Here is a 13,623-nt window from a genome sequence, read left to right as displayed (position 1 = left end):
CAGGAGCAGGAGCCGGGCTAGCAGCCCCACAAAGGGCAGCAGGTGAGTGTGGGGGGCAGCGGGCAGGGACACGCCAACCCAGCTCCATGGAAATGTCCCAGGTGAGCCAGAGGGGGCTCACAGGGACACAGGACCCCCTCCAGCCAAGCCACAGCCCATGTCCTTTAGTAATATCATCCCTGGGCAGCAGCAGAGCTGCAGCAACCACATCACAGCCCTGGCACACACTGACTGTCTGGGAACACCAGGGCCTGTTTGCTCAGGGACACAAGGCCACTCAGCCCATGAGCCCCACAGCTGGGGTGAGCAGGGGGGCCCCAGCTGGGTCCCCTGTGCTCTCACCACCAGGGCCAGGCTGGTGCGATGCTTTCAGGGTGTCCCACTGCTCCTAAAACTCATTTTCCCATCTGAATGTCCCTGGACTCCTCCACTCAAGGGCTGGGAGCCCCAAGTGCAGCTGCCCTATGCCTGCACTGCCCACAGGACACGGCACAGGCAGGGCATGGCCCTGGGGCCCGGTATGCCACACTTACCTGGCAATGCCACCATAGTCCAGGCCCTCCTCCCCTCGCATGATGATGTACAGCCGGCGCCGCAGGTCGTACGGCTTCATGTTCATGATCTGGGGACGAGCAGGCCAGTGTCACCCCCCAGGGCCAGCTCCACTCCTGAGGGCCAGCTCCACTTCTGCCTGGCTCCATGGCCCCAGCACCCCCTTACCTGCTGGAAGGAGTCCTCGAAGAGCGTCTGCCGAGACACGCTGATCTTCACGTGGCTGGGCAGCGCGTTTGACTGCAGGCAGGGCAAAGGCATGGGGTTATGTGAGGCTGGCACGGCTCTCCTCACCCACACCTGCCCACAGTGCTCAGGACACCCACACAGCTGCCCACAGCCGCTCTACTCACGTGGCAGAGGAAGCGGAACTGGTGGTACTTCCAGCGAAAGCTCCGGTCGTACGCGCCCGGGGAGCCGCCGTGCTTGCTCCTGCCAAAGCAGCAGGGCCTCGGTCACACACCCTGCCCCCAGCAGCCCCCGTCACCAGCCAGGTGGGATGAGGGTCACTGGGGTGCAGCTCTCCTCTGTCAGAGGAGAGCCCCCAGCCCCGCTGCTCGGGGCTTACCCAGACTCGAAGCCCGGGCGCGGGTCCTTGAAGGTGGTGGTGCGGGTGTTGTGGTCCACGAAGTACCGCACGCTCTCGTTCGTGTACTTCATCTCCCAGCCCGGCGGCAGCGGCGGCTCCTGGATCATCCTGCTGGCAAGGAATGGCTCAGCAGACAGTCCCCCCCTCAACTACAGCTCTGTGCCAGGCAACAGGAAGGATTCATGGCATGGGACTGGCGAGTGACAGTCCACACCCCGAGAGAGGAGTCCTGCCTGGGCAGCACTCTGGCCACAGCCACAGCACTGTCAGAGCTTCACTCTCCATCTGTGGGATGCGTGGCCCCAGTGCAGGCCAGGTCCCTGGAGAACTGCACCTTCCCAAACCCTGCTCCCCCTACGGCCACCTACCCCTGCGTGCGAGGGTCTTCCCACTGCGTGGTCCGGGTGTTGTGGTTCACGTAATACACTCGTCCATTGTCCTGTCTCTTCTCTAGGAGAAAAGGGAGAGGAAGCGTTAGCTGGAGTCCTGGGAACAGCCCTCCCCTTTCTAGATCACAGGAAATTTGTCAGCTCCCCCATTCCACCTGCCTGGCTCGTTTGGGAAAGGCAGGATAAACCCCACATTCCTTCCGTGTGCCCGAGCCTCCTCAGCCTGGCAGTAACAGCGTGCGGGAGGTGCCAGGGCAGAGGCCAGCGCTGCACTGCGCTGCCAGGCTGGCACAGGGGCTGTGCTCAGCCACACAGCCTTGTGCACACACACAGCCCCTCCTGGGACACGCAGCAGCAGCAACCCTCCACATGGATCCACAGGCGCTTTCCCAAACTCCCCGCATGGCCTTGCTCCAGTGTACACGTGTGTGAACACACACCCGCTCCCTGGGCTGCACACAGGCACAAAACAGCTCCAGCACACACCCCAGCCAGCCCTGCACACACCCCCTGCCTCCACACACCGTGTGTGCCCCACACCTCCTCCTCCTCCTCCATGTGCAGCGCCACTCCCACACGCTCAGCCCCGCACCATGCAGGCAGGGACACCTTGTCACCTCCCTGTCACCCTTCTGGCCAGTGCCAGCCCCTCACTCCAATCCCTCCTGGACTGTGGGCAGCTGCACCCAAATGATGGCCAGGACTGCATCCATCCCAAGGATCCCATCCATCCTGGCTTCTCCCACGCCAGGCTGCTCGGGCCCATGCAGAGCTGTGCCTGCCCAGCTGGGCATGGGTCCCTTCTCCTTGCTGATGGGAAGGGGGACACCCAGCAAGGGCTCCACCACTGCCCCCCATCATGACACTGCCCCTGCAGACTGCCTGAGCAGCCTTGGCCCCTCTGTCCTGCTCCAAGCTCCCAGAGTTTTAACCCTTCTCCTCCTCTCTCTGGCACAGCACAGCCCAGCTGCAGCCACAAGCATGCCAGCCTGCCCTCTCCAGGGATGCCCTCGTCATGGAGGGGATCTCTCTCAACTGGGGGTGGCACAGGGACTTTACAAAATGTCCTGGCACACAATGGGCCATGTGGGGATGAGCAGCTCTGCTCCTGCCAGCTCCCAGCCCTGCTCCAGACCCGGGCAGAGCATCCCGGGAGGCAGCACAGCAGCAGCACAGATCCCTGCTCGCCAGAGGAGCGGTCCAGGGACAAGCAAGGACTTCAATCCCCAAGCTGGGGATCTTCCCCAATTCAAAGAACAATCACAACCAATTTGGCATTCAGCAGCTGAGAGAGGCTGGGAACTCCTCCAAGAAAAGGGGAAAAAAGGCTGAATTTCACATAAGAGATTGTGCTAGTCACAGGCAGACACAGCCCCACGTGCAGCCGAGCACAGGGAGCTCCATGGCCACCCTTCACCCTTCCCAGAAATGGCAGGGATGGGATGGGATGGGATGGGCAGCTCCTGCCCGGGTGACAGGAGTGTCCCCTGGGGCCATGCAGGGCCAGGTGAGGCAGTGCAGTACTTACCCCAGCCGGGAGGAAGGGGCCCCAGAGGATCATTGTCGGACGGGGCTCCGGAGGACTAGAGACAACAGAGAGAGCAAAAACACGGAATAAACCCCAGAGCCGGGATGGCTGGGAGGAGCAGAACATAGAGGTGAGCCGGCCAGCCCCGCTTCCACTCGCCTCTCCTTGGCCCACACCTCCCAGGGAACTAAAAAAAACAAAACCCTGCACACTCAAAGGGGGTTAAAAAAAAAGAAAAAAAAAGACAAAAAAAGAAAAAAATAAAAGAAAAAAAAAAGAAAATTTAAAAAAAAAGAAAAAAAAAAAGAAAAAACCAAAAAAGCTCAGAAGCTCAGCCTAAGCAGGGGCTGGGGCAGCCAAGGGGCAGCGGGGCAGGGGCTGTGCCGGCCCAGGGCAGCAGAACGGCCCGGAGGGCTCCGGACGTGCGCGGCTGCTCGGCTGCGCCGCCGTCCCCTCCACATACACCTCCAGCCTCCTCCAAGAACCACACACAAGAGGGGAAAAAATATCGCAGGCCTTTCCAATGAAATCATTCCCACAAGCGCTGTCCACGCCCCGCGCTTCCTGGCGGGATGGCGGCCCCCTCCTCCGCGGGCAGCCCGGCTGCGGGATGCGCTGCACTGAGCCCGCATTCAGCCCGCCCCGCACAAAGCCCCTTTCTCCCGAGCCAGCCCCGGCCACCCTGTCCTGCCCCGCTGGCCTCCCTGGCCATGGAGGGTCCCCGGCCTCCAGCGCAGGAGGGGGCCTGGAAGTTCTTCTAATGGTTAAATAAGAATTGTTACCTAAAAGGTAAAAAACCCATCTGCTGGATGTGTTCCAGCTTCCCGCACTGGGATGGATCCCAGATGGTGTGGGCCCAGGGAATGCCAACCGCAGCCAGACCCTGCCCTCCTGCCTGGAACCAGGGGCAGCCCGGCCCTCGGGGTGCCAGGGCCCCCCACTCCCAGAACAGCACCAAAGCCTGTGTGGGCACAGCTCATGGCAGCCCAGCACCCCGAGGATGGCCTGGCACAGCCCGTGCCCCGTGTGCCAGGAGGCCTTGGGGCAGTGCCCACTCCCTCCCCCCAGGACAGGCTGCCCACGCACGCAGCGAGTCGTGTCCAGGGGGACCTCACTGGTACCCCAAAAGTGCCAATTGAAGCTACCAGGGCAGAGCACCAGGCAGCTCCTGCAGCTCCCCACAGTCCCTGTGAACAGCCTGGCCCCTGTGCCAGAGACCCTTGCTGGAAAGGATGCAGCACTGGGGCATCTGCTGGAGAGCGGTCCCTGGCTTCAGCCAAGCCCCCCAGACTGTGCCTTTCCCAGGCTCTGCCCCACTGCTCATCATCCCCCTGCCGTCCCCTCCAGCAAGGAGGGCAGAGGGATGCAGGAGGCAGGGGCAAGTCAAGTAGAAAGCCCCCGTGGGGCAGGAGGCAGAGCAGGAGCCATCACTGCTGGCAGCAGAGCTCGAAACAAAAAGTGCAATCATTTCATCAGGCTAAATTTGGAGCCCGAGTCCCTCCCTCGGCAGAGCGCGGCCAGGGCGAGTCGCACGGCGCTGGAGCAGCTCCAAGGCTGGCGCTGGCAGGGAGCGAGGGATGGGCCCAGAGCCCCTCCCGGGGGAGCCCCTCCCAGGGGAGCCCCTCCACTGGGCTCTGGAAGGGTTGGAGAGACACCCAGAGAGGGACAGGCAGGGGAGGAGAGGGGCTGGGCTGTTCCCGCAGCCCCACGAGCACACACAGAATGGACTTTGCACTACAGCCCTTCCCAGAGAGCAGCTGAGCTCCTCGATGGAGCCCTCAGCTCACTCCAGTCCCAGCTGGGACTCCTGGCTTTCTCTGGGGAGATAGAAGTCAATGAAAAGTTGGTCCCTGTATGCTGCCCACCTTCCCTCCACACGTGTTCACCTGTCTCTGGCAGGAGTGCAGTTTCAGCACTGCTCTCCAAGAGCAGAACCCAGCCTTGTCCCAAGCCCTGCTCTCCCTGCAGCCCACGGCCACCAGCACTGCTCAGGTCAGCTGAGGTGCTCACCCCCCACAGCTGGGTCCAGATCCATGGCAAAGGTGTGGACAGGACAGGTGTGGCCCCTGCCCAGGGAAAGAATGGTTGAGACCATTCCCTGAGCAAGGAAACGCAAACACTCGGCCCAAACCAGGAACGAGGGGAAGCAGCAGAGGAAGCAGGAGGATGCTGGCCAAGTCCAGCTCATTCCCTGCACTCTCTGGTCCCTGCAGCCCCCTCCACTTGTACCCCAGGCCTGCAGCTCCTGCTGCGCACCACGGCTCCCTCAGCTCCAACAGCAGGTTCTGCAGCCCCACAGGTCAGCAGCAAGGCTTGTCTGATGGGAGCCACAGGAGAATGTGTGGCTGGCCACATTGGCACTGGAGAAACTGTGGGGACAGGCTGCTGAGGACACCTCCCACCACCCTTCAGGGCCATGCAAGCTGGTTTATAAAAAGCGAGTCACTCCCCCAAGGCCTCTGCAGGCAGCTGAGGAGTTTGCGAGCTGCCATCCAGGCACTGCTCTGAGCTCACACAGACCCCACCCAGCCCAGCAAGCACCTTCCCATGCTCCTTGGCTCCTGGGCAGCCCGGGGAGAACAGCTGGAGAGCCAGGAGAGACCTGGGCACGGCCACAGCTGCGCTCACCTGGTACAGGAAGCGCTGGCTGAACTGCTGCATGGCCCCTTGCAGCTGGTTGCGCTGCGACTGCCACTGCTCGTAGTTCCTGACGTACTCGGCCGTGGGGCGCTGCCACGTGGTGGTCCGGGTGTTGTGGTCCACGTAGTAATACCTGCCCCGAGGATCCACGCGTTTCTCCCACCTGGAAGCACCCAAGGAAGTTGTCACTGTGGGTCTCGCGCCGCTCGGCGGGTCCTGCGCACCGGCACCCTCCGACCCTCCGTGCCCAGCTCGGCATAACCACTGCTTTCACACCTGAAGGGGCTCTTTTGGACAAGGACCCACCAGAAGGAAATACAAAGAATTGTATTGTATTGTATTGTATTTCCAGTAGCTCCTGCAAGGACACACGAAGCCTGACAGGGTGCTGGGACACCGGTGGAGCTCCCTCAGGATGCCATGAACACCCCTCCAGGACAGCCAACCTCAGATTGAGTCAAGGCCTGAGCCCCCGAGCCCCTTACCCTGGAGGAAGGGGTCTCTCCCACGTCGTGGTTTTGTTGTTGTGGTCTACATAGTAGACTCTACCGTTGGGCAGCTCCCGCTGCTCCCACCTGCAAGAATAATAGAATCATGAGGCAGGTGAAATGTGCTGGACCAAGAACATCCAGAGGGCTGTCCCCGTGGGGTCAGGGGGCCCAGCCCCTCACATCCTCAGCACTCCAACCTTTATTTGACAGGCCTGTGTGGCAGCTACTGGGCCTCCTAGATGGAGACTCTGGGAGAGGGGCTGCAGAACTCTGCTTCATCAACAGGCATAACTGGAGCACAAATTCCTAACTTCCCCCAGAAAGGTCAGCACAGGTCCCCCAGAAAGGATTTCACACAGGGTAAGTTTTATGCCCTGTGTTTCTGATGTTTTGGTTTGGTTTCTCTTAATACATCTTCAAAGGGGAGCATTTGAGCTGAGGCTGGGTTCTCTCCCTGGCAGCCCTGGGCTTGCTGCTGACAGCTGAGGCTCAAACACGCGTGTGGCCACGGCGCTCAGGCTGGGGTGGCCCTGAGGACAGGTGACAGCGAGCCTGGCGTTACAGGGCCACGCTGCAACCATTCTTTGTGTGAATTCATTCATGAATTTACCCTGGCAAAGGTAAATGCTCTGTGGAGCCCGTGCTTTCTTGTCAGCTTTTATCCTGCAGCAGAGGAGGCGAGCCAGCAGCTGCTGACAGATAAAGCGTTCTCCTGCCACACTTCTGCTCCCACAGGCCTCTCTCCCCATTCAATCATCTGTCTCAATTAATCACCACAAAAAGCCCTCGGAAATTAATACACCAGCTTCTGTGTGACAGCAAGGGAGCCAGCCCAGCTGGCAGGGAGGGAGCAGGCTCTGAGTGCTGCTGCCCCACGGCCTGGGCTCATCCCAGCTCTGCCCCACGGCTCCAGGGACAGCAGTGCCATCGCTGAGCTCACCACAGCCACACACCTGCAGTGACACAGCTCAGCTGCACTGCAGCCTCTGTGGAGCCAATGCAGCACCTGCACACGCTGCTTCCAGTCAGCAGCACTGGACCTTGGAACAGGTCAGAGACAGAGAGGGTATCCCTGAGGGAGAGTCCAAGGCAGGACCTGCTGTGCCCCTACACCGTAAGAGTGATGAATGCCAAGCCTCACACTGCCTGGTTTCCTGCTCACAAGCCAGCACCATGAACTTGGTGCTTCATGAGCATAAAAACACCAGGACAGGCAAAACAAGAGTGAAATCTCTAAAGAGAAAATCAGCACAGCTGGGGTGTCCTAAGACATGAGCAGGTCTACCCCATGAGACAGATGGCAGAAGGTGCCCAGGGACATTTAGGACAGTGGAATTGCCCTGGACAGCTCCTCCAGTCTCATTAACAACAGATTCTCTGATCCATACGGTTCTGAAAACTTGGAAGGTACCATTTCTGTGGCTATAGAGACCAGAATTCCCATTGTGAGAATTCCGCCAGGTTTCTGGATCCCTCTGAGCGCACTGATGACTGCAAAGAGCCATGTGGGACTGAGGAGAGCTGCTGATGGTGGCAGCCACTGCTTGATGCTCCGTGTCCCCACCTCACTGCCTGTAAAAACACTGATGAGCTCACAAACTCCTCACCAGCAGCTCCTGGGTGATGTGAGGAGTGAATCTGCCGAGGGCTGGCTCACCCTGTGAGTCACCGCTGGTGGTGATCAACCGTGGATACTGCTGCCACACAGAGATGGGGAGATCTCACTGAGATGGGGACACTGGGGACAACCCATCCTCGCTCTGACCACCTTGCCCAGCTCCACACAGCCCCCAGCAGGGGAGAGCCATGGTTTTGGGAGCATAGGATGGTGGGAGCTCTCCCCACAAGCACCACACTGCCACCATAAAGCACCCAACATGCCGGTCCCAGCCAGCTCTCCTCCAGATGCCCACAGACTCACGATAGCCATGGATGCAGGGAGCCACAGGCACTGGGAAGTGGCAGAGCTGAGGCAACCCTGCAGTCCAAACAAAACGCCCTCCTTACGTAAGGAACCACAGCCCCGTGGGCTCTGCCAGGCAGCATAAAGCACCTCTTTGTGTGGGCAAGGCAGCACACACACCCCCCACTCCGGCCGCCTGTCCCCACACGGGATCATCCCTGATAGGATCCAGATGTAGGAGCCAGCAGCCCCCTCCCCTCCACTCCCTTCACTCCTCTCAGAAACCCCAGCAGGAGAGCTGGGACCCCCGAGGCCTGGGGCGCTGCGGCCGCAGCTCCGGCACCACACGCGCTCCAGCTCGGCAGGAGAACACTGCCCAGAGGATGTGAAGGAGGTTTTGGGCACTGTCAGGGCTGGAATTACTCAGAACTCCTTCCAGCCCTCTCCAACCTCTAGGACAGACTCCCAGTTGTGTGAGGGATGCCTTTGAGCCGCCACACCTGGTGCAGATGTTGAGACACGAAGATCTGAGCACAGCAAATGGCTCGGGATCCCCACATGAACCCAACCATCTGTCAGAGCCCAGAATGAGCAGGGAGGCTGGGGCCACCCTCCAGAGGCTGAAGTGAGTGCTCCCCACGCTCCCCAGGAAGGAAGGAGACACTCAGAGAACGGGGAGGGCTCGGGAGGGACGTGCCTGGCAGCTCTGGAGTGGCAGAGCAGGAGCCATCCCCATGGGCCCTGCAGTGCTCCAACAGCCATCCCAGCAAGAGGCCATCCTGCATCCCCACCTCCCAAGCTGGGCCCCAAACCACCAGGCAGAATAATTCCGTGGTGAGGTGAGCCCGCCAAAAACAGCCTCCCTGGATCAGGGCTCAAGAGAACTGCAGCAGCTCATTTACACCACCCCAGGGACACAGCCTTGTGCAACCCCAGTTCAGCAAACCTCCATTAGCCCAGGACCTGCTCTGGCAGCTCTCTGGAAGGGCTCCCACTGTGGAGAGCTCAATGGATTCAACTCTGCTCTCCTTCCCTGGGAAACCCTTGATCTCTGGTCTTCCCCCCTGCCCAGGCCAGCACAGCTCACGCTGCCCTCCTTCCCCCTACAGATCCCACAGCCAGCACAGAAGCTGCTAATCAAAGGTGTCTCCAGAGATCCAGATTCCAGCAGCTCAGCCTGGAGAATGCCTCACTACCCCTTCAGTGTTCCTCTCCATCCATCTCCCAAAGCACAACAGCTTTATCCTCCTCCGTGCTCTGACACACCCGATTCTCTGGGGTGTGAGCTCCACAGGGAAATGGGCAAGGAGGACACGGCCACCTTTCCACCTGGCTGGGCCAGGAAAACCCAGCCTGGTGTGTCTTAGAAAGCAGTGCCTGCAGCCTTCAGAGCCTCCAGAATCCTGAGGTGTCTGCAGGCTTCCCCGCCCCAGCAAAGAAACAACAGCCTGTTTCCAGCCCCAGGTGGGGAAAAGGAGACCTTCAGTCTACCTGGTAGAAGCAGAAAGGGGCACAAGCTCTGGCTGGAATAAAGGCCTTTTTGAGAGCAGTGGACTTTTCCAGCTGCCTGGAAACAGGAAGCGCCCAGGCCAGGAGAACAGAAACCCTCACACACCCGCATAAAGGCACAGTGAGCCGTTAACCCTAATTACCTGTGACTGACACGCGAGCGGGCCCTGACCTTCCAGGCATCGCCTCAGCCAAAGCAAAATAAACAGCTCCCTTCATCCCAAACACAGGCCATTTCACCCCCCACCCAGAACTCCAGGGGTCTGACACAAGGGGAGAACGGTGCAGCTGCAGCACACTGAGGGCTGAGCCCAGACCCAAACTGCTGCCCCCCACCCCGAGCCAGCAGCTCCCATTCTCCTCCAGCCTCTTCCCAACATCCCCTGGAGGAGGAGGAGGAGGATGAGCAGCATCCACACCAGGGAGAGTGAGCACCACTACTCGAGGATCCTGTCCCCAGCAGTGGCCAATGCCTCTGTGGTGTCCCTGGAGTGTGTCCATGCCCTCCTGCTCAGTGGGAGCTCCCTAACAATCCACACCCAGTCTCCTGGGCGTTTTCCTCTGACTGATCCCTTGAGCACCCCGTGAGATGCTGAGAGGCTGCTTGGCACAGAGATGCCACCCAGCAGGTACAGGCCAGGCCCTAGCCTGGAGCATCCTGGGCAGACAGGCAGGACAAGGAGCACCAGCTGTGCCAGGCAAAGGACACAGGATCCCTGACACCTGCCCCAGGCCCTCCCTGTTCCACTGAGCACCAGCATCTCCACCAGCTCCTGGGGCAGCACTTTCCCTCCCTCCAACAGCCTCTTGTCCCAGCACACAGCAGGGCCCCAGCTGGTTCCTGTCCCCCTCCCCGAGGGCCACAGGCAGAGCTTACCCAGGGGGCAGAGCATCCAGGGCAAGCAGGGCTGCCCGGGCTGGGGGAACACTGGGGGCTGAGGCTGCCTCCTCTGCCTCTCTGGAGCTGTTCAGGGCAGGAAGGGCAGGAGCAGTGGAGCCATCGGCCGTGCCGGATGCCGCCGGGGTCGGAACGCTGGCACCTGCTGCTGGCCTGTCCTCATCCATGTCCACGGCACCCACGGAGTCCCCGTTCACTGCAAGGGCAGACAGCAGCAGTCAGCACCAGGGAGAGGGCCCAAGGCCAGCTGATCTTCCCAGGAAGCAGAGCACGTGGTGGGTGACAACCCAAGCACGGCACTCTCAGTGCTCCCAGCCTGCAGCAAAGGCAGCACCTGCTTCACCCAGACCCCTCTGGGAACCACTGCCGCTGTCTCCATCCCGAGACAGAAGCAGAAAGTACTCTGCATTTGTGCCCAGGGTCTCTGAGATCACAGAAATCATTCCTGACAGGCAGCACAGATCCTCCCAGTGCACTCTGCAGAGCTGCCTGGCTTATCAGAAGGAAAATCAATAAAAACCCATCAATCCACAGGGAAAAAATTCCCAGGTGCTACAAGATGCATTATCTCAGGAGAGATCCATTTTCTCCACAGAAAATAGCCCTGAGCTCTGCCCCCACCTCCCACGAGCGCTGGGTCACCTGTGCCATTGGCCACGCCGTTGGCCATGCTGGTGGCCACACCATTGGCCATGCTGGTGGCTGTGCCATTGGCCATGCTGGCGGCCGTGCCGTTGGCCGTGCTGGTGGCCGTGCCGTTGGCTGTGCCATTGGCCATGCTGGTGGCCACGCCGTTGGCCATGCTGGTGGCCGTGCCGTTGGCCATGCTGGTGGCTGTGCTGGTGTGCTGTGAGCTCTTGGCCTGCTGCCGGTGCCGGCTCCTGGCACTGGGACTTTGCTCTCCACTCCCCGTGTTTCCCCGGGCTGCTCCGGCCGCGTGTCGGTGCGTCCTGCGAGGGAAGGGAACGCAGCAGGTGAGAGACATCACATGGGAAACGCCACTCCTGTCTTTCACCCTGGTCCTCTGCTGCTTCTGCCCAGCACAGCCACCGGTGTCCCCTGGGAAGGGCCAGGACACGGTTCCGTGCCTCTGCTCAGGGCAGTGCCTGGAGCTTCGTGCTGCCTGCTCAGACCTGCCCACAGTGCTGGCACACACCTGCTGGTGGCACAGACCCACAGAGCAGTCACTTGGGTGACACCACCTTGCTTTGTTGACAGGTGGTCACTCTACGTGCCAAGGAATGGCCCTGGATGCTGGCAGCCAGACACCTGCTCACCACAGTGGATCCCAGCTTGCTCTGTCCATCCCTGCAGATCCCAGGAGATCCCACACCAGCCCTGGGTCCTGCACCACGGTGGGGACCCTCAGCAGTGCCTCGTGCCTGGCTCCAAGCCTAGCACAGAGGCAGGTGAGGAAGGTGCTCCCAGGACAGCTGTGGCCTCCAAAAAAGGAGGGAACAAGCAGTCAGGAAAGATGGGAGCTGAATCACAGCACAAGTTGTGACCAGCCCAGGTGTAGCTGCTCCATCTCCTGGGCGTCACTGCCTCCCTGGAGCTCACCTGCCACTGTTCTCCATGGCCAGGGCAGCCCAGTGTTCCCTGGCAGAGCACCTGCAGCTCCCCCAAGCAAACTTGCTCCCTCGGAACATCCAGGGCCCCAAAGGCAGCACAAAAGCATTCCTGAAAAAGCTGGGTTTCACCTTAAGAATTCATTCCTGTGAGCAAGGAGGGGAACAAGGCAGGAGGAGAGATGCTGCCATCCCAAATCTGGGAGGCCTGGGGAGCAGAGGCAGAGTCCAGGCACCTCCAGCCAGGCTGGCAACCCAGACAGCAACCACGGATGGTAGAAACTGCAGGGAAAAGTACATCAGTTTCTCCCAGCCAAAATCTACCTTAAAAGGGCAAAACCCACAAACTGTCCCCAAAGTCTCAGGGCTGACACTGGGAGGGGACAGCGGCTTGGCAGCAACAGGGCACAGATCAGTCATGCCACTCTCAGCAGCTCTAGCAACTGGAACCCTCCCACTCGCTCCAAAGCTGCTCTCCTTGGGGAGTGGCTCATGGCACGGCTGGGATCGGGAGGAGACATGGGAAAGCAGGAGATGGTTGTTGAAAATAGATTAGATGAGAGCCAGGGGCAGAGCCAGAGCTGCTGTGACCACTTGAGTGAGTCACAGACCCCTAGGAGGGCAGCCCCAGCCAGGGGCTCCTCGAGGGGCTCCTCAGACAGTGAAGTTGGCTGGCCCCCAGACACGGCTCTGGGCTGGGGTTTGCTTTGGCCACCAGCACCCAGGAACATAGAGCATGTGGGTAGAGAAGGGGCTCCTCCTCCCCCATGAGGAGGTGAAGGGAGCCCCTCACTGCCGTGGCTCAGCAGGGCACACTGGTACCCACCTCCCAAAAGCTGGCTGGGACCTCTCCCCACAGATCCCCCATGGTGAAGCCGGAGGCAGCACAGCCCCTGGAGCCCTGGCCAGAGGGGAGCAGGCAGGTGGCACCAGCCTGTCCCACTGGGAGCAACCTCTCTGGCATGGGATGGGTCTGGTCCCTGCCCTCCTCAGCACAGATGAGCTCAGAACTGCCCAGGGAGTTTTTAGAATCCAAAACAGGATGTTTCCAGGCTGCCAGGCGTTCAGGGTTACCAGCCTGAATTAGCCAGCCCGCCGCCCAGCCCTCCTACGAGTGCTCCCATCTGGGCATTGTCTTTTAATAGACACTGGAAACAAACCCAGCAAGGCCACAGAGCACGGCGGGATGGGAGCGTGCGCTTAAAATAGGAGCAAGGAAAAAACCAGGCAGAGCACGGATGGGAACGACGGGGGGTGGATGGAGCGGGGTGTGAGGATGGCAGCCCCTCTCCCATGCCAGGGGCAAGACCCTGCTGTCCCACATCAACTTGGGGACCTTGCCTGGCTGCCCCACTGCCTCTCCTGGGCTGGGGAAGAGGATGCCAAAGAGTTAAGTGGCATCAGCCAGGTGACATCAGCCTTTCCTCTTTTCCTTCTGCCAAGGCGGAGTCCCCTCGCCACGGTGGCCAACACGGACCCCAGCCAGGAAACCCAGGAACGGCCAGTTCCTGCAGCTGAGATGGCCAGAAGGTCCCTCATGAGATGCAGCAGAGGTG

General features: G+C 60.5%; 1 protein-coding gene across 10 annotated transcripts in view; it reads right to left on the bottom strand.

The window, feature by feature from the left end:
• The window catches only part of WWP2 (WW domain containing E3 ubiquitin protein ligase 2), a 30,792-nt gene that overhangs the window by 5,067 nt on the left and 12,102 nt on the right, over window positions 1-13,623 (bottom strand). For 7 of the 10 annotated variants that reach the window (XM_086847975.1, XM_086847978.1, XM_086847979.1 and 4 more), the window contains 10 exons: window positions 11,142-11,449; window positions 10,479-10,695; window positions 6,184-6,273; window positions 5,687-5,861; window positions 3,059-3,113; window positions 1,510-1,591; window positions 1,121-1,249; window positions 906-984; window positions 721-792; window positions 534-622 (listed from right to left, as the gene is read on the bottom strand). In XM_086847975.1, coding sequence (XP_086704101.1) covers window positions 534-622; window positions 721-792; window positions 906-984; window positions 1,121-1,249; window positions 1,510-1,591; window positions 3,059-3,113; window positions 5,687-5,861; window positions 6,184-6,273; window positions 10,479-10,695; window positions 11,142-11,449 — 1,296 coding nt within the window. Of the gene's footprint in view, window positions 1-533; window positions 623-720; window positions 793-905; window positions 985-1,120; window positions 1,253-1,509; window positions 1,592-3,058; window positions 3,114-5,686; window positions 5,862-6,183; window positions 6,274-10,478; window positions 10,696-11,141; window positions 11,450-13,623 lie in introns of all 10 variants that reach the window. The other 3 variants (XM_086847972.1, XM_086847973.1, XM_086847974.1) reach the window with 1 other exon arrangement.

The sequence above is a fragment of the Cyanistes caeruleus genome, chromosome 12 (assembly GCF_971803275.1).
Source record: "Cyanistes caeruleus chromosome 12, bCyaCae1.hap1.1, whole genome shotgun sequence".
Classification (NCBI taxonomy): Eukaryota; Metazoa; Chordata; class Aves; order Passeriformes; family Paridae; genus Cyanistes; species Cyanistes caeruleus.
The sequence above is the reverse complement of the archived record's forward strand: the minus strand, read 5'-3'. Positions and strand labels throughout refer to the sequence as shown.